General features: G+C 36.6%; 4 protein-coding genes across 6 annotated transcripts in view; 2 read left to right on the top strand and 2 right to left on the bottom strand.

Annotated features, from left to right (window-relative positions):
• Positions 1-334: 334 nt before the first annotated feature.
• LOC132201631 (isochorismatase domain-containing protein 2-like) lies at positions 335-1,500 on the bottom strand. Its single transcript, XM_059627937.1, has 4 exons — positions 1,202-1,500; positions 1,022-1,143; positions 823-953; positions 335-765 (listed from the first exon to the last, which is right to left on the bottom strand). Exons 1-4 carry the CDS (start codon positions 1,383-1,385, stop codon positions 609-611), a joined length of 594 nt encoding a protein of 197 aa, XP_059483920.1. The 5' UTR covers positions 1,386-1,500; the 3' UTR covers positions 335-608.
• A 202-nt stretch (positions 1,501-1,702) lies between these two features.
• On the bottom strand, positions 1,703-4,519 carry LOC132201166 (folylpolyglutamate synthase, mitochondrial-like). Of its 2 annotated transcripts, none has more exons than XM_059627112.1 (10): positions 4,252-4,519; positions 3,715-3,901; positions 3,479-3,657; positions 3,285-3,421; positions 3,052-3,235; positions 2,842-2,998; positions 2,609-2,783; positions 2,400-2,557; positions 2,157-2,345; positions 1,703-2,096 (listed from the first exon to the last, which is right to left on the bottom strand). In XM_059627112.1, the coding sequence occupies exons 1-10, from the start codon at positions 4,384-4,386 to the stop codon at positions 1,993-1,995; spliced, it is 1,605 nt and encodes a 534-aa protein (XP_059483095.1). In that variant the 5' UTR covers positions 4,387-4,519; the 3' UTR covers positions 1,703-1,992. The 2 variants fall into 2 exon arrangements, with proteins under 2 accessions (XP_059483095.1, XP_059483096.1); XM_059627113.1 differs by lacking the exon at positions 4,252-4,519 and adding an exon at positions 3,972-4,121.
• Positions 4,520-4,586: 67 nt separating this feature from the next.
• On the top strand, positions 4,587-5,791 carry LOC132201167 (protein SGT1 homolog). Its single transcript, XM_059627114.1, has 4 exons — positions 4,587-4,861; positions 4,922-5,029; positions 5,086-5,346; positions 5,406-5,791. Exons 1-4 carry the CDS (start codon positions 4,718-4,720, stop codon positions 5,508-5,510), a joined length of 618 nt encoding a protein of 205 aa, XP_059483097.1. The 5' UTR covers positions 4,587-4,717; the 3' UTR covers positions 5,511-5,791.
• A 294-nt stretch (positions 5,792-6,085) lies between these two features.
• The window catches only part of LOC132201630 (ankyrin repeat domain-containing protein 50-like), a 32,972-nt gene continuing 21,438 nt past the window's right edge, over positions 6,086-17,619 (top strand). For both annotated transcript variants that reach the window (XM_059627935.1, XM_059627934.1), the window contains exon 1: positions 6,086-6,291. The gene's annotated coding sequence lies outside the window, so the exon portion shown is untranslated. The remainder of the gene's footprint in view (positions 6,292-17,619) is intronic.

The raw sequence follows: 17,619 nt of genomic DNA, 5'->3' as shown, positions 1-17,619 counted from the left end.
AGGGTGCTTATCAACAAGATTGTTGGTGCTTATGTTTTGTTTCGATTTTTTTTTTATGAAGAATAAATTGTAATATTTTAATATTTATTTCATTTATTTGATCTTTGAACAATTAAATTTATTAATTAATTATATTGTGACCTAAAATTATCATTTATCATACATAAATCTAATTAACAAAACGGTAAGAACGGACCACGTTCCCTGACGTACCCTTGCAAAAGAAGAGAGCCGAAATGCCGGTCACTTTATTCCTTGGCCGGAACTTTTTCGTGAGTTTTCTAAATTCCAGTGAAAATAATATGTAATAAAAACAAAAATTAAAGGGTTCAAAAAAGTGAAATTAATGTACCATCAATAATATATTTGTTACTGATAGCATTATTGAAATGATCACACAATAATAGCACCATTTTATTAACTGTATTCTTAATTTTTTTGGAGTTACAACATTCACTTATATATGTTCATAAAAATAATTAGGATTTATTTATAATCGTCGATTCACTTTAATGCGATGGATTTTACTCATTAAATGTGTACTGTGCATTTCCATCTTTTAATCACCAAAGCAGCCTCTTCTATTTAAATCAAATTCAATTGGGTAACTATCTGAGGAGTCCAGTGTCAGGTCCAACTTCCCAAATGATTTTCTGCAATTCTCTGAACTTTGGGTGCTTTGAATCCTGGGCAAGAGCAAGAACTACCCCCTCACAGGTGTTGAGAATTGCGCCAGCCGATTCCAAACGTTTGAATGCGTATTTCCTACAAGAAATGTTTTAGGAAAAACAATAAAAATCTTTTTTTTTTAATTAATTTTACCTATCAAGCATGCTTCTGGAAGAGCAAGCATCAACCACCACATGGACACCATAACCTTTTTCGAGAAGGTCAAGAGCGGTCTCATGGATGCAGGCGTGGGTTTCGATTCCACAAAGAATGACAGTATTCACCTGAAAAATATTATATTAAAACAGTTTATTGTAGAAATTAAAACAATTATGCATAAAAATGAAGCAACCTGGTCGTGGTTTCTCTTGAGATTGTCTAGGATCTGTGGCAAGACCATCGAAAACTGTGTTTTCTCAACAGGCACAATTCCGAATTCCTGAATTCCCAATTCGGGCACAGTGGCTCCAAGACCTTCATGAGAATTAATGTGAATAAAACCCCCGTTGAAATTATGTTTATATGTGCTAACCTTTAGGGTATTGCTCAGTGCAGACAACAGGCATGTCTAGTAGTTTGGCTACTTTCAAGAGCCGGGACGAGTTGAAAACCACTTCGTTGAAGTATTGGATGCTGGGCCGGAACTTCTCCTGCATATCGCAGAGGAATAATGTCGATCGAACGCTGCTCAGCCTTGTAGCAAGTCTTCCTGCCATGATTTAAATGCAACTGATACGAGCTATCAATTAAAATTTCCAAATAAATGCGTGCCGGTTTAAAGAGCTCTCGCTGGGAGATGAAACAAATACATATAAAAAGGCGAGACGACGGGGGCGTAACGTTCTCACTTTACAACAATAGAGGCGCCAAAAATGGCGCCTTTGTCAAGGCTGCTTAATTAAATTAGTGCAGCGCATGTACACGCAAGTGTTAAAATAAAAGACTTATTATTATTAATATCTAGCTGCACTAATTTTGTTTTAAAATAAGGATTAAGATTGTACAAATTTGAAGAAGAAAAAGTTGTCACATATCTTTGAAAAATAATTTTATTCTAGATATTATTTATATTATCAAAAAAATAATATAGTTTTCTTTATTATAAATTCACCAGAATTATTTATTATTTCTATGCCTGAAAGTTTCAGAGTAAAATCCTTAAATTAACTCTGTAGGTGACTATATTTTTGACTATATCAAAAAATAATATGGCACATAATTAAAAAAATATTTTCTTGCCTCTAAAATTAATCTATGTATGATCTAATTTTTAACTAGAAATATATGAAGAAGAATTCAAATAAATTCAATTAAATTTCTGCCTCAAAGTTGCTGCAGCTTTGCTACCTCTTGGTTTGTATCTATTTCTTCTTCGACGATGGTTTCTTCCAACTTGCCAAGAACACATCCAACAAGGTGCAGTGAACCTACTCATTTTAATTTTATTAAACATACGTCCATGAGTAAACCCTATAACAAAAACTAACCTGTCACTAACACATGGACTTCTGATAAAGTAGAAAGGTTTTGAACAAACGCCAGTGCATCATTGATGCAGTGGAATGCTTGAGTATCACATTTTTCGTCAGACTCGTCTTTCAAAAGATTCCAGGCTGTCAGGTGGGCACACGCTCTTTTCAGCTGCTGCTCTTCAGTTACCATGAAGTTGCTTTGGTCTACAAAATAAATCTCAATAAAAAGAGCCGACTTCTATATTAAAAATAACTGACCGGTCTTTTGATTTTCCTTGCTAGAAACGATGTTGGGACAAAATATAACTTTGGAAAATACTTTTGCGTTGCTTAGTGGCCTGAGAAGATTGGAAGGGTCTCTTTCTCCAGTGGAGTTGAATATGAGCACTTTCGTTACATTGCCAGAAGACGTCTGCCTAGGTTAAAATTAAATAAATTTACATTACACAAATGAAAATAAGACGCACTTCTCTGAAGCAACCTGGAACCATGCTAGACAGTTCTCAATACTTTCTGTTGTATGGGCCCCGTCAAGGAATATTTTCAACTGAGGCGACTGAATCAAAGTCTGGGCTCGACCTGGCCAACTGACGTTCAAAAGACCCTTGGCTGTCAGTTCAGGAATTGCAAGAGTGCGTTTTTCTAAATTTATAAAATTTAAAAACAATTAAAAAATGAAAGTTGATTTTACCACTCTTACCATAGGGAAGACCATTTTTAATTTTCAGCCAAGTGTGAGCTAGTTGAATTGCAATGGAGGCGTTCAACTTTTGCACATTTGAATCAAGGCCAAGGACAGGCTTTTCGCCGTTGGGCCACTTGTAGTCTTCAAACGCAGGAGCCAAATATAGAGGGCACTGCAAGAAAACAAAATAATCAAGCTGCCTAATTACTGCAATGGAATAATTACCTTAATTTTCTCAGCTCTTTGCCTAATTACATTCAACGAGTCACCAGGTTGGTTGTGCACAGTGAAGGCAGGGACACCTTCTTTTAAGATACCTGCCTTTTGCCAAGCAATCAATTCGACCGTATTACCAAGTAACGTTGTATGGTCCAATCCAAGAGAAGTGATCCCAACAACAACTGGCTTTCTAAATTTAGTTTTGATATTAAATGGAAACAATTCTTTAGCTAAAATACCTTATGACATTAGTGCAGTCGAGCTCACCTCCGATGCCAACTTCAATCAAAGCAACATCAACCTTTTCTTTTATAAAAACGTTGAAAGCCATCACAGTCAAAAATTTAAAGTAAGGAGGCATGTCGCTATCACATTCCTAATTAAATGGAATAAAAAATTAAAATGTTCTTTCGAAAAATATGTTATAAGAAACTTTTTTCAGTGCCAAATTGTTGTAAACATCCCAAAAATAGTGGGTGAATTTTTCCATGGACAAAGGTTTGCCATTGATTCGAATTCTCTCTCGGACAGCTACCAAGTGTGGTGATGAGTAGAAGCCAGTTTTCAACCCGTGGTGTCGTAATATACTCTCCGTAAATGCACAAGTTGAGCCTGAATTTTTTTTAAATTTAAGTGATAATTTATAGGGAATAAAATCAACTCTTGCACCTTTTCCTTTGGTCCCAGCAACGTGAATGGCAGATAAACAAGAATCAAGTGTGTCTTGACTGATACCCGACCTCTGTAAATATTTTCTTGTGTCCTCGACATTTGTGTTTGGTTGGCCGATTCTCTTCTTTGATTGCTGAAGGACCGATGCATTTGTTTGGAGAGAGTTCAGTGCACTCACTGCATCCTGAAATATTTAATCCAAAATAAAAATAGAAATTAATTAAAGAAAGCAAAAAAATAATGAAAATTTTTACCAAAAACATTTTTTGAATATTTTCTAACATTATCAAAGTATAAATCTTAAGAGCATAGACTGATTTACAAGTTAAGTGCATAAAATTGAACATCAAATTTAATTTTTAATCGCATAATGTGATGTATATTATGCGTTCCAGTGCAGTTTATCCCGCAATTAATCACCAATTGACATATTTAACATGTCAAAGTTTAAAGCATCCGGCAAACCCAGGTCAAAAAAATCTTGAACGCGCTTAAGATTAGACCATTATATCATGATAAGAAATAAATAAAAACCTCGTAGAAATGCTGTGCGTCGCCGTTCATGTCGTGCAGGCACCTGTTTACTTTAACCATTGTGACCAGCAGAAGTCGAGTTTTCCTGCTTGAATCGAGAAAACTCAAGGCTCTCGCGTGATTCCTAAATAACATGCTATTTTAACGATATTGACCTTGTGCCTCGACAGCGTGTGACTGGTTTCACTGCTGGTCAAAGTTTATTGCGACACTTTTTGACCAGCGTGATCGTCTCATGGTCAAAGTCGCAGGAATCACAATCACAACATGGGTTTTCGAAATTGGCGCTGCGTCACGGGGGCGTAGCCGCTCTGGCATCTCCGTGGCCAATCACGTCACTCTACAATTTTCCCGGCGCACGTTCCGCTAATGTCAACACGGAGGAAAGTTCCAGGCTTTTGAAGGGCGCAAGCAGGGCACAAGGGCTGCGTAATTTTGCAAATTGCAATTAAATTTTGCTTGGAGAATGACTGAAGAGGCCACAGCTCCCGTCGTGACTGCTCCGGCGGTCCGCATCGATTGGTATCAGACTGAAACACACGTCACCGTCGAGGCGATGGCCAAGAAAGTGGATCCGGAAAAATCAGTCATTCAAATTTCTTCACAAACAGTAGGATTGATTACTCATTTGTGTCAGAATTTTTCTTATTGGTATGATAATTTTCAACAGGTGACTATTGATGCCAAGCTGTCAAATGGAGATGAGTACAAGAAAGACATTCACCTTTCCTTTGAAATTATCCCTGACCAGAGCTCCTACAAAATTATGTCTACTAAGGTTAGTTTTTTATTAAAAATTTGTTTATCCAACCATTGAAAAACTATGTATCGTAGATTGAGCTCAAATTGAAGAAAAGAGATGGTATTCGCTGGGAAAAATTGGAAGGAGACGAGACTTCTAGACCAATGCCAGCACATCCGGAGGCCAGTGGGGGCTCCAGTGGGCCTCCGAAGTACCCTAGCTCCTCAAAGGCAGCCAAAGACTGGGACAAAATTACAATTGAGGATGAAAAGGAGGATGGCATTGACCAACTTTTCCAGAAAATCTATGCCGAAGGTTCAGACGAGATCAGGAAAGCCATGAACAAATCATTTGTAAGCTCATTTTTTTACAGTTGTGTTAAAAAAAATTTGATTCCTTTTTCTAAACGTAGACTGAATCAAATGGCACTGTACTAAGCACAAACTGGAAGGAAATTGCTGGTGGAAAAGTGGAAATGAAAGCTCCTGATGGACAAGAGTTCAAAAAATGGGAATAGTGTCAACCATTCCTAAAATACTTTTTCATTGATTGATTATTCAATTCTGTTCAACGGATTTCACCACTTGATATTGTAATGATCCCCCATCCTATCATCAGTATTTGGAAGTGCTCACCTGGAGAAGACAAGCATAATATAAATGTCAGAACGCGCGCATTCAGGAAATCAAAATTATTATATATTTTTTTTTTTGACAATTCTTCATCACTTGCTATAGTTTTTAGAATTTCGATGATTTCAAAAATAAAATAAAATTTAAGTAACGACAAAAAAGAATCTACTAAATATTCTTTTATTTTCGTTTATTAAATTTGACTATTTAATTAATAATTCTCCATAATTATTCATTATTATTTAACATTTGAATAAAATCAAGCAGTTTGAAACTATTAAATTACAATTTCTGTGTTGGATTAAACCGTAACTTGATAAGTCTCCCACGGAGGGCACTTGCCTCACGTCCCAGTCCATCTGCCAGTCGAGGATTTTAATTCCTGCGCCCACGTGACCCCGAGCTGGCGCCGCGATTGGCCACAGCTGAAGTGATAGCGTTCTGCGAGCATATCGGCTGCAGACAGAAGTTCGAGCTCGGGTTCAAACGTTGTGCTTGTGTGTGTTTGCGACCTTTTCGCAGGCCCGTCGTATCCGAACCGGGAACATTTGGCGGTCCCCGCCAGCTCTCGATAAATTTTTCACTCGAAAGGGCCCTTCGAGGCAGTGGCGTCGACCTGCGGGGCCACAGCAGCGACCTGGCCGCCGACAAAGAAGCAGAATTTTGGTGAGTCCAACTCTAACCCTTTCGGCGTGAATCGTGTTTTGCAGTGTGGGCGGGTTATTTGATTGGAAATTCGCACCTCACGGTCGACACCCCATTCCTAAAAAAATCAATTTGAAATGTAAAAAAGTATTAAAATGAAACAAAAAGTTTCAAAACTTGGACCGAGCCTAGCTTGGAAGTGAAGGCTTAGAAAAATTAGCCGATCGCTCGAGGGCATTCACTTTTCACTTGCCCTTAATACGCTTATTGTTGTTTTTCACCTGTCTCTCGGTAATTTTAATCCTTTACTTACGCGCCGACACGTTCTTTTTTACTTTCAACTTGGGCAGCCGTGCAAAATTTATTTCGCAGGGGAGCAGGAAAAGACACCCTCTCTCTTTGCTGGCTGGCTGCGAGAGCTGGGGGAGGCTGCACGTCGGCGGCGCACGGGGGTTGAATAATAGCCACCCTTGGCAGACTTCTGGCGCCGGAGAGCAACCATGATCACGTCGAGGCGCCCCAATCAATGAGAGCAAAAAAACACACGTCTGTCTTTCTCTCTTTATTGCTTCGAAACTCTCATAAGAAATAATTCGGTTCGGCGCAGGACACAGACACGAATTTGCATTCATTTGTCGGCGCCCTTTTTGTCATGCAAATCCACAGACACGATAGTGCAGGAGGTTGATTGCGTCAGAGAGATCATTATTCCGTTTGCATTGTAGTCAAGTGGGTCATAATTCCGCTTAATTGGTGATAGCAAATTGTTTCACAACTCCATCGGCTTGAAAATATATTCCCGCATGTAGTTACAAAAAGTGCGCCTTATAAATTAAATTATAATGCAATCGCAGTGTGTTTACAAAATAATACAAAAATATGAACGTGGGATTGTATAAGATAAAGATTTTGAAATTAATTTCAAATCTAAAAAAAAATAGCTTTAAACGAAATTCAAAAGTTTTTCAAAAATAAGTTGGTAAAAATAAAATTCAATTTTCTTTTTTAATTCCTGAAAAGCTATCTAGGGCTTTTTGTGAGTGTAGATAACTTTTACGCAATTATGTGTGTATGTTTCACGAAATTGCAGATATAATTCAAATTTATTTGATCGATGCCTATTCAATTAAACCATATCTACAAAAGTAAAATTAAAATTTTTTATAGAAAATTTAACATAAATGATTTTTTTCATAACGCTGCTTTCACTGGCACAGGAAACTTTACGTTTTTTTATAACAAAAATTTTTAGAAATTTTACTTTCAATTATGCCATGTGCTTTCTTAAAATAAAGTAAATAACTCAAAGTTTGCTCCACAAAAGCTAACGCTGTGTTGGTCTGTTTAATAATACCTTGAAGAACTTGTGCCTATGAGTGTAATACAAGCAGAACACACGCACTAGAATAAAAGTGCGGGAAATTATATTAATTACCACCTGTCCTGCACCCAAGGCACTTTATGCACTAGGTGAGACCAGTGTGAGTCATCATTGCCGCCGGCCACTCATGCAACGATAATTTCATTCTTCTTCTTCTCACGTGTCCCCATTTCCGATTCCGGCGACCAAGTCACATACTGACTTTTTATAAGTAACAAAACAACGAAGAAAGGTGCATAAAATATACAAAAAACGAAGGTAAACTCTAATTGCCAAAGACAGAAATAGTATGAAAAAATTTTTTTATTGTTGTCATTACTAGGGTTTATGGTAAAATTAAATTTAAGAGATTGCACCCTTTTCAAAATTTTTTTATCATGATTAAACTTAGTTGAGTATGTTTTGGCCGGAAAATTTTTGTACAAATAGTTAAAGATCTATTTATTGATATGAATACGTTAAAAATATTATACAAATTGATTTATGTGATAAATAGAAATAGAATGATTATTATTTATTTCCCGCAAAAAAAGTAAGTTCAATTGAAAAAAATGAACAATTTTTTATCCAACTTGTTTTGCTTTTCAAGATGACAGATGAATAAATCTTAAAGGTCTTTTTCTAATTTTTTTTAGCGAGTGTTGAATAAAAACTCATCCAGAAATGAGCAGCTGCAAATTCCAGCTAGCGAGACTTCTTTTTCATAATTGGTTCAATTATTCGCGAGGCAGATGGAGTGGCGCAAAAATGGTCTATTTCTCTTTGCGAGTGGAGACGTACTCGACGGATGTGATGTCATTGCATAAATTTGTGCGTGCCAAAGTGAAGTGCGAGGGCTTTCCTCAACTCTTGGCTTCGACGGCGACACTCGATCGTCTCAGAAATAATGTCGAGTGTCTCTATACACCATGAGAGACAGACTCCTCTCTATCTGCTGCACCCACTCTCTCCAAGTCTCAAACGAACGGCCCTTAATTAACGAGGAAAGTGTTTTGTGCCGCGCTCAATTCAAGTGCACATAATGCCCTCGACCCAACGGGCGCGACCGCGTGATGAATCAGCTCGCGACAACTTTCGTAATTGCAAAAAGTCAAATTTCAAGTGCCAGAATTTATTGATCAGATCTGATGCAAAACAAAAAGTCAACAAATCAGTCTGGAACCGTTTTAAATCTAAACTAAAATCAAACAGGAATTTATTTCCAAGTGAAACGTTTGTCCAAAATAAATTTTTTTCATAATTTTCATTCCCAGCACTTTATAATTATCTTGTGTTTGCTTCCTGGCTAATCAATTTGAATTTCAAGTTGTTGTTATCTGAATTCTTTAACGATCTCTAATTTTCTTCTTAAAAATTTATTAACCAACCTCTTCTAAAGGAAATTATAATGAATGAGAGTTAAAAGTTAAAAAAGTCGCTACAAAATTTAAAAAAATTCTCTCTAATTGAAAAAAAATCAAATGTATAGAACAATATGTTTGCTAAATTCAAACAGAAGATGATTCATAACTATTTTGAGCAAATCAGTCGCTCGGCAATTCCCAGCCGGCAAGTTTTGCGTTGTGACAAGAGTCTTCATTTACATTTGAGAATTTGGCGAACAGGTGCGTTTTCGCGCCCTTATTGCAAACGCGGGACTCCCTCTCCGTCTGTCGTTCTTGGCTCAGGTGCTAATTAAACAGAAGGGTTCGTCGACCAGAGAGGAGATTGGTGCGAAATGAGATTACGCGCCCCCAGGTGAAAATCTCGGCGCCACACTTGCGAGTGTCAGCAACAGCTAGGGGCAGCACCGCAGAATGAAAAATTTATTTGCATTCGCAGCATTTGGAGGGCCATTTCCCAGGGGGAGATTCAAATGATTCAATTCTATCCGGAATTCGCTCGGGTGGAAAATAAAATGCTCTGCTTTCGGAATTGAACAAGTCGACGAAAAGTTTGCAATAGGGAGGTTGAGTGAAGGCAAATTATGTAATGGAAATTTTGCCTCAAAATGAAAAATGAAATATATATTTTTTTTTAGAGAAATCAATAATTTGGATTAGTAAAAATGTACAATAAAAATTGTAACCAGTTATGGGAGGTGATACAATAGCAAAATACAAACCTATTAATTACCTATAAGTCTTAAAATTATTTACAAAAAAAGTATGATCAGTTTGTACATTGTTGAAATTTTTTTATCATCCAATCAATACTTTTTTCTTCAAAATTTTCATAAACTCATATAATATTGAATTTAACGCATTCACGTTAAAATAATTATTTTATCCTTTATTTTCTATGATGGTCAATTAATTTATTTACGATTTCTTTCATGAGGAAAGTTTGTGAAACAAATAATTTAAAAGATCTAATTAATTTTGTTTCTGTTTAAAAAAGAAAATTAAGATGTGTTGAATAATCGAAAGCCAGGAGGTCGATTCCTTTTATTTCCACATCTCAGCCTCGACCCGACCAAGTGCAACGAGGGGCTCTTATTTTCTTGTGCTCGCGCTATTTCACAGACAGATAGAAATCAAAAGAGGCATCCATCTCGACTCCATTCATATGCCAACGAGCGGTGCTTTATTATCACACGACTTGGGCAGACACTGGCCGAGAGAGCCGCCAGAGCTGCAACTAAATTTAGAAGAGCCCGCGTGGCTCCTTCGCTCTCTGCGTGTCGCGCGCGCGAGAGATTTTTTTACTCTCTTTCACTCATTTCTCTACCATGTGTATGTTTACCCAGCACCAGGGGTATATAGAAGGTGAGAAAAACGAGCTGCTCTGGATGAGTATTACGAGGTGCAAACAAATTGTAAACAGGTGCAGCCAGCAGCTTTCCTTTGGCAAACAATTAATTCAGCTACACGGAGCTAATTTGCGCGAGGACGCTTTTTGTTTGCAAGATCGATCGTCAAGTTGAAACGCAGGATGTCGGTTGTAAATAAAGTTTTTAGTGTCGACTGCAAATTAATTTCTTGCTAATTTCCAATTTCCTGTCAAAAGGATTACAAAAACGAGAATTAAAATTAAGTGATAAATGTAAATAATAAATTTTATGAAAATATTCCTTTTGTTAAAAAAAAAAATTATAATGTTTCTTAAAAGAACTAGAATGAAATTTCAGTTTAATTAAATTAAATACTGTAGAACAGCTTGCATTAATTTATCTCCCACTTTAAGCGAAAAAGTTTATTTATAATCAAAGCGGGAAGAAAAGTCTTGTTGGGAACGCCGTCGATTCGAATCAAAGTCCCCGAGCTAATTTACATTTAAATTAAACCGAGCGCAGACAAATCCGCGGCGCCTTATCGTGTGCGAACGTCTCTGCCAATCTCTCACCTGCCTTTATTTCTTTACGAGGCGCGAACCACAATAAAAGTGGCAAATTAATCTAATTGCTCCCCCCGCGCGCAAGATTAGAATGGATTCTTCTGACTTAATTTTTGTTTACGCTCTGCCACGGCGCGAAACTCTTGGCGGCTGTGAGAAAAACGAAAGAGGAGAGAGTGAAAGAAATGAACACGCCGTCCTTTATCGACCGCGACGCAGAATGTGCTCTCAGGTGTGGCCTGCAAAAGCTGTTTGCAAAACCGCCACAATGTATTCAAATTGAACAGAAAAAGACTGATTAAAAATGGTGCGAATTCACGATAAAGAGATCAAACATTTTACATTGAAAAAAGTAAAAGTTCTAGATCCAATATAATGAATTAAAGATTATAATTTACTTGTTAATTCTGAAAAGAACTTTTCTCAACATTATCTGTATTGTATTACATTGAAAATTTTGAGGATTTTTGTGTAAAGAGTCAATTTTTTTTTTAAATTGTGTTAAATTAAAACTGACAAGAATTTTCTCTACTTAAAAAAAATTATGAATTCACAAACCGATGAAGAATTATCATTTTTTTAAAGAAACAACACAAAAGATAAAAATAATTTCTGGACATAGATTTAAATGAAGGAAAAAAATTTTTATGCACCAAGAATTGTTAAAAAAAAGCATTGGTTTACCTGAAATTTAAAAACGTTTCAACAATATATGTGTATGAAAAGTATTTAGTTTAAAATTATGAAAAAATATTATACAAAAATTTATTCCGAGTTTTCCTTCCGAGAAGAGGTTAGAATTTGCAGACATCTCAATTTGAACCATCACGGTTACGTTTCTTTCGCATGTGCCTTTAGTTCCCATAGCCAGGCCGGAGGTCATTGCTGCCGACGGGCATCCGAATTCATTGTTATAAATGGCTGCGTCGAGTTCGCTTTTCTTCCTGCTCATTCAGCAGCCGCAAATTTAATAAGGCACCCACGGATGCTTTTCTTTCTGTCCGAATCCCTTACTCTGTAGCTCTGCGAGAAATCAACGAGGCGGCGCTTTTGGCGAAGGAGCCGGAGGAGTTGCGCCGGCCTTGCGCCGATCTCTCGTCATAATTCATGAATTGCGCCGCGCCGTCCAATATGAAAGAGAAGAAAGAGATCTGATCTCGCACTGTATCTATAATTGCGCCTTTGTTTTGGCCGAATCTGTGCTGAGCTGGAATAAATCTGTCAGCTCCACTCCTTCCTGATTTATACAAGAGCAAACGCAGATCCTTTTCTTGTGTACAAACTAAAAGAGAGGAAGAAAAATGGGTTGAAAAGACTGCGTTTGTAAAACAAAAATTTTACAATGTTATGTTATTTAATGAAAATTTTGTCCTTCAGCAGAAAAGAAATCCCGTGGTTAGTCTAGCAGGATGTTTTATTATAAGACTAAATTTTTTATACGAAATTAACAAAAAATCCTATTCATGTCTTAAATACTCTGCTCCATTATACAAATATTTTGATCTCACGCCCACAGAAGAAAGCGGATTAAATCGGCAATTTTCATTTTAAATGAGTCAAGAGAATAATTCCGAATAAATTTATGGCGCGTAACAAATGCCGGCGTTATTTTGTTATGAGAAATCTTGCTTTTTCAAATGCGCTTCCAGCACATAAAATATGAAAGCCGCCAGCGAGTACAGTTAAAAATAGTTCCCATTTCAAACGCATAAAAGTGGGCTTTAACGGCAATGCCCTTATGTCGTGAAAAATTTTATTTTCGACGCACCAATTAAACCAGCGTCAATTTCACACCCAAGACTAACTTTCAAAGTGACACATGTTTATTACTATTATTTTGACTGCGAAGATCAAAAACAAATTTTCACTGAAAACTAAAAAATATTCCTCTATATAAACTTCTTTTGATTATTTGTCTCCGTTTCCCATTTTATTTATACACTCTGCAATAACGTAGTCCAACAATAATATTCTCTTCTTGTGCCAACGCTTGTCCCGTTTTTGACACACACGTTACACTCAAACACACGCGCGCGCTGCGCGCTCGCTCGCGAGCTCAAGATGAATTCATTAGCAACTTATACTGAGCTTCTCTTCTGAAGCAGAAGAAGCAACACCTCGCTGGGGGCTGCGGCGGAAAATAATAAATGAGAGAGAAGCGTTTCTGCCGCTCGCTTGAAAGAGGCTTTGTGCAAATATAAAAGCACGAGTTGAAAGTGTGAGTGCCCTTCTCACACACGATGGAAATCATCTCGCGTAATGGGCCAGGGAATTGCGGCGAGATCGCCTCTTTTCGCGCCCAGATTCTATTTTGCAGCGCGTCCTTTGACGTGCACCACACAGGCGGTGCAAAGAAGGGCGGCAAACAAAAGCTGTGAAAATAAACGTCCTTGCCTCTGCTGATTGCACGATGTGAGCAGCGCTTTCTGCAAAAAGTCATTTAGGAAATTAAAAGAAGATAATATATAAGGAATTTTAAAATTAAAATTTTTAAAAATGTAAAATAAATAACCACATTACTGCACATTATTAAAAACAGTTTGGAGACTTCAATAAAATGGTTTTGCTATTGGTTCATAAATCTATGTAGTTAAATTTAATTATAAATATAAAAAATAACAAGAAATAATAAACTAGATTTGATTTTTTTTTTTAATTTACTCCGTCACTGTTAGCTACTTTAAATATTATAAAGAAATTTAAAAAAATCATAAAGAATAAACGCCTTTAATAAGAATAGTGACATTAGTACACTCATTTTGCTTTTTTAAAGAACCTTTTGTCAATTATATAGGATTTACATTTATCTTGTGAAGCACAGTATAAAGTTTTTTATTGGATCAAAATTTCCTAATTTCATGATTTATGCTAATTTGATGATTTCAAATGACCTGTAGTAAAAATTGTTAATTTTATCATCTAAAGGACTAAACAATTTGTTTTATCTCTTCTTTGGGATTTATATTTCTTATCGCTGCAGATAAAGAAAACATTAATTGAGGAAGTCTGCCGTGCATTTAATTGGCAGTCTAGATTATAATTTCGTTATTTCCTTATTGAATAACAAGATTCAATTTCCCAAGTTCTCCTCGTATAATATGTGACGCAGATTATTTCAAGCACGAGATAAAAAAGCTTCAAATCAACACTGACCGCTTATTCGAGGAACCATTCTGGAACCATCTCGCTTTCCCTTTCAATACCTTCAAATAGCGAATTCGTTCGCCGCAAATAATAAATTAATAATTTCCCTTCCATTGCTCGCAGGCCGTTTTTCATTTTACAGCATGGCGTGCACACGGAATAAATCATATTTATTGGCGCGCACTAAATGCCACGGCTTTAAACAGCAATTAATGCTCGTGGCCCTGTTACACACACCCTAAAGGCCCCTCTCCATTCGAAGAGATTTTCACAACCTGCTCATTAGCATTTAGAGCGCCGCCGTGTAATGAGAACAATATTTATATACACGCGCCCACCTTACAAAACTAATTAAGGCGTGGGCGGTGATTACAAAATGCAAAATTCGCACAATTGTGTTACACAGTTATGCAAATTCCTCCCTACTGAATCCCTGCCCCTTGTGGACGTCTTAATTTGGAATTACTTTTTATGCGGAATTATTAAGGTTGATTAGAATAAGAGCATTTTTAAGACACTCTAAAGAGCCATAAGTTAGAAAAGGAAAACGAGTACTTGCAATTAAACAACACACCTAATTGAAATTATATGACTGGGTTGTACGTGATTTTAAAAAAAAGTATTGAAATTTCAATTATCGTCTTTGATAGAAAATTATATTATTGTATAATCGCTTTTTCGGGAAAAATAAAAAAATTATAGAATATTTATGGCTATTTTTGATATAGTGCATTGTGAATTTAAAGTTCGTCGGCAATCTGATGGGTTTATTCATTATTACTTTATTTTCATGTAATCTTTTTGTAACCATTTGGGCAATTGAAAAATACAATATTGTTATTGTTATGTGTATTTGTAACTAACAATGTGAAAAACATCATACAATTTTGAATTATCTTCTGTTCATATTATTGTTTATTTAGCAAACCACTTTCAATGGAAACGAATAGAAGTTTATGTACGACAGAAACCAAAAGGCAATAAAAGATTTATCCCAGATGTACTGATTGGCTAAAAATTGCCCTCAATTAACACACTCATGTTCACTTCTTGCTCTTGTCGATCGCTTTTGACAGTAATTCAGGTTGGCTAACTTCCGAAACCCACAATTTTTTTTTTGCATTTTTCCATCGCACTGCATTTATTTTTGGCCCTCTTCCCGTCGGAACCGCTACGTATTTCTCTTTTTACTCCGCTGCTGTGAGACTAAAACACGATTTGTCGTCTCCGGACGCAAGTAGTCCCGCATGATTTGTCTGTCGCATGACGGCAATATTGGCAGGCTAAGCCGCCAGAAAAAAGACCGGCAATTGGCCAACTCGCGCGGCTTAAACAGCTCCATTGAGCGCGCCGCGGACTCTGTGCAAGAAGAAGTCTCATTTAAAAAACGTCTTACGTGGCCCTCCATATGATAAATGATCGTGTCATCCGGGGACAAGCTTTATTTTTCTCTCTCTTTGTGAAGAAGAAAATCTCGAGAGAGAGGAATGTTGTGCTCACTGCGTGTTATCCCTCATGTTTGGCGGGGCAAGATAAAGATTTTCCGTCGCCGACACTTTTATTGGATTTTTAATAAATCGCTCGCATTACTCTCGCGCAAATCGCCCCAGAAGCAGCCCATTTTTAACCTCTGCGTTTTTCATTTTGGCCCCTTCAAATTTTAAACACACAATATAATATGATGAATGTTAAATTTTCAAAATTTTCTAAAAGAAAGCGTTCGCTTAATTTCAAATATAATTAAAAAATTCTTTGAAAGGTATAACGCAAAATATTTAATTAGAGATAATTTATTCTGGTAATTTGGTGCTTAAAAACGATGAAATCATTATCATATTCAAATTCTTTATCATCTGAAAATCCAAATTGCTAAATAATATTACAATTGCTTTTTTTCAATTTTAACTGTTCAGATTTAATTAAGAACTCTGAACTGCTTTTTTAAACGAAGACTACATTCTAAAGCTATTAATCATGCTTCAAAACTGTTCTAGAACTTTTTCAGATTTTCATTATTGAATTTTTTTTATCCACGAATAACGAGATTTTGATTTGTGAAATCATGATTTTTCTTTCTTGAATTGTACGAAAAATTTCTTTTTCTTGCGGAATTTCCAATCAGAATGATATTATCTTTACAATTTCGAGAGGGTCCTCTAAAATCTGTCGATCGATTTTCGTTCGCTCCCTGGTGGCCGGACCAAAACCAGATTTTGCGTGGCCAGATTTCTCCTGAGAGAGGCTGCGGCGAATATTCAGCAGCAAAATGTGATTATTCCTGAACACGGCACCCTTCTTTGTGGTTTTCTCCCCCGTTTTTTCCTTCTTTATCTCGCTGCAAGTACGTGACGCAAGAGCGAAAAGAGCCGCAGGTACAACATACACTGCACAAGTGGCAATCCATAAATTTGCGTCCACATCATTTGCAAACAGAAAGTAAATGCGAAGGAAAGATATAAATACGTGCTCTGTTTCCCTCTCGAGGAGAAGTACTTGCAAATGCCGTTCCATCTGCTTTTCATAAATAAAACATTTTGTTTTGGTCTCATTCGCGCGCGCACGAGACGCGAAAAATGTGCTGAAAACGAAGCGGCGCGACGACGAGTCTTTCTCTTTGCATGTGTCGCGACTCTCTCCGCGTGTGCCTTCGTGTATAAAAATATACATTACGTGCACTCTCACTAATACTGAAACTGATGCTGGGTGGCAAACTCTGCAGATGTAACAAACAAAGGGCAGAGGACAGTGGAAAATTTTGAATCAATATCCATATTCAATTATTTTTTGTAATAATAATGCAAATTTTAAATTTCAAGTTAAAACTATCAAAACAAAAATTTATAAAAGGTGCAAAATGTGTTCATAAAAGTAATAATTTTTGGGAATAAAAATTATATATTGAAAGATACATTATACCTTTTTTGCAATATAAAATCTTTATTTTTTAATATTTTAATTCATTCACTACTGAATAAAAAAGCAACTTTATTTATACATAAGTAAATACACCCTTCAAAATTTAAACCAGATTAATTATTGAATATTTAGATAACGGTTACTTTTTACATCTTTAGAAGCACTATAAATTAAATTAAATTCTTGTAAATAAGGTTAGACTTGGAATTAAATATTTTACTGCACCGTCATTGATGAGCTTTGAACATTCAAATCCCTAATTATAGACAATGTCAATTTTTGTCTCACTTCCCTGAGTTGGTTCGCAGACGGCAAATGTGCTGGTGCATCCATTATGTGCGAGGCCCGCCGCCGATGATGTGAGCAAAACAATGGCACCAGACTCTGCTCTCAGCCCTGTTTTGTATGTACGTCTGTTGATTGTCATTACACTCAAAGTGCTTGGCTCGGCGCATTGTGTATATCAATGAGGCGTGCTGATGTCATCGGCCAAACTAATTAGAGCTTTTTCCAACGAAAAATGCCACCCCCGCATGCAGAGAACCGAAATGTTAAAAAGAGTGGAACTTCGCAGGGGAGCTATTTTATTTTTG

The sequence above is a fragment of the Neocloeon triangulifer genome, unplaced genomic scaffold (genome assembly GCF_031216515.1).
Source record: "Neocloeon triangulifer isolate White Clay Creek 2 clone unplaced genomic scaffold, ASM3121651v1 ptg000014l, whole genome shotgun sequence".
Taxonomy (NCBI): Eukaryota; Metazoa; Arthropoda; class Insecta; order Ephemeroptera; family Baetidae; genus Neocloeon; species Neocloeon triangulifer.
The sequence above is the reverse complement of the archived record's forward strand: the minus strand, read 5'-3'. Positions and strand labels throughout refer to the sequence as shown.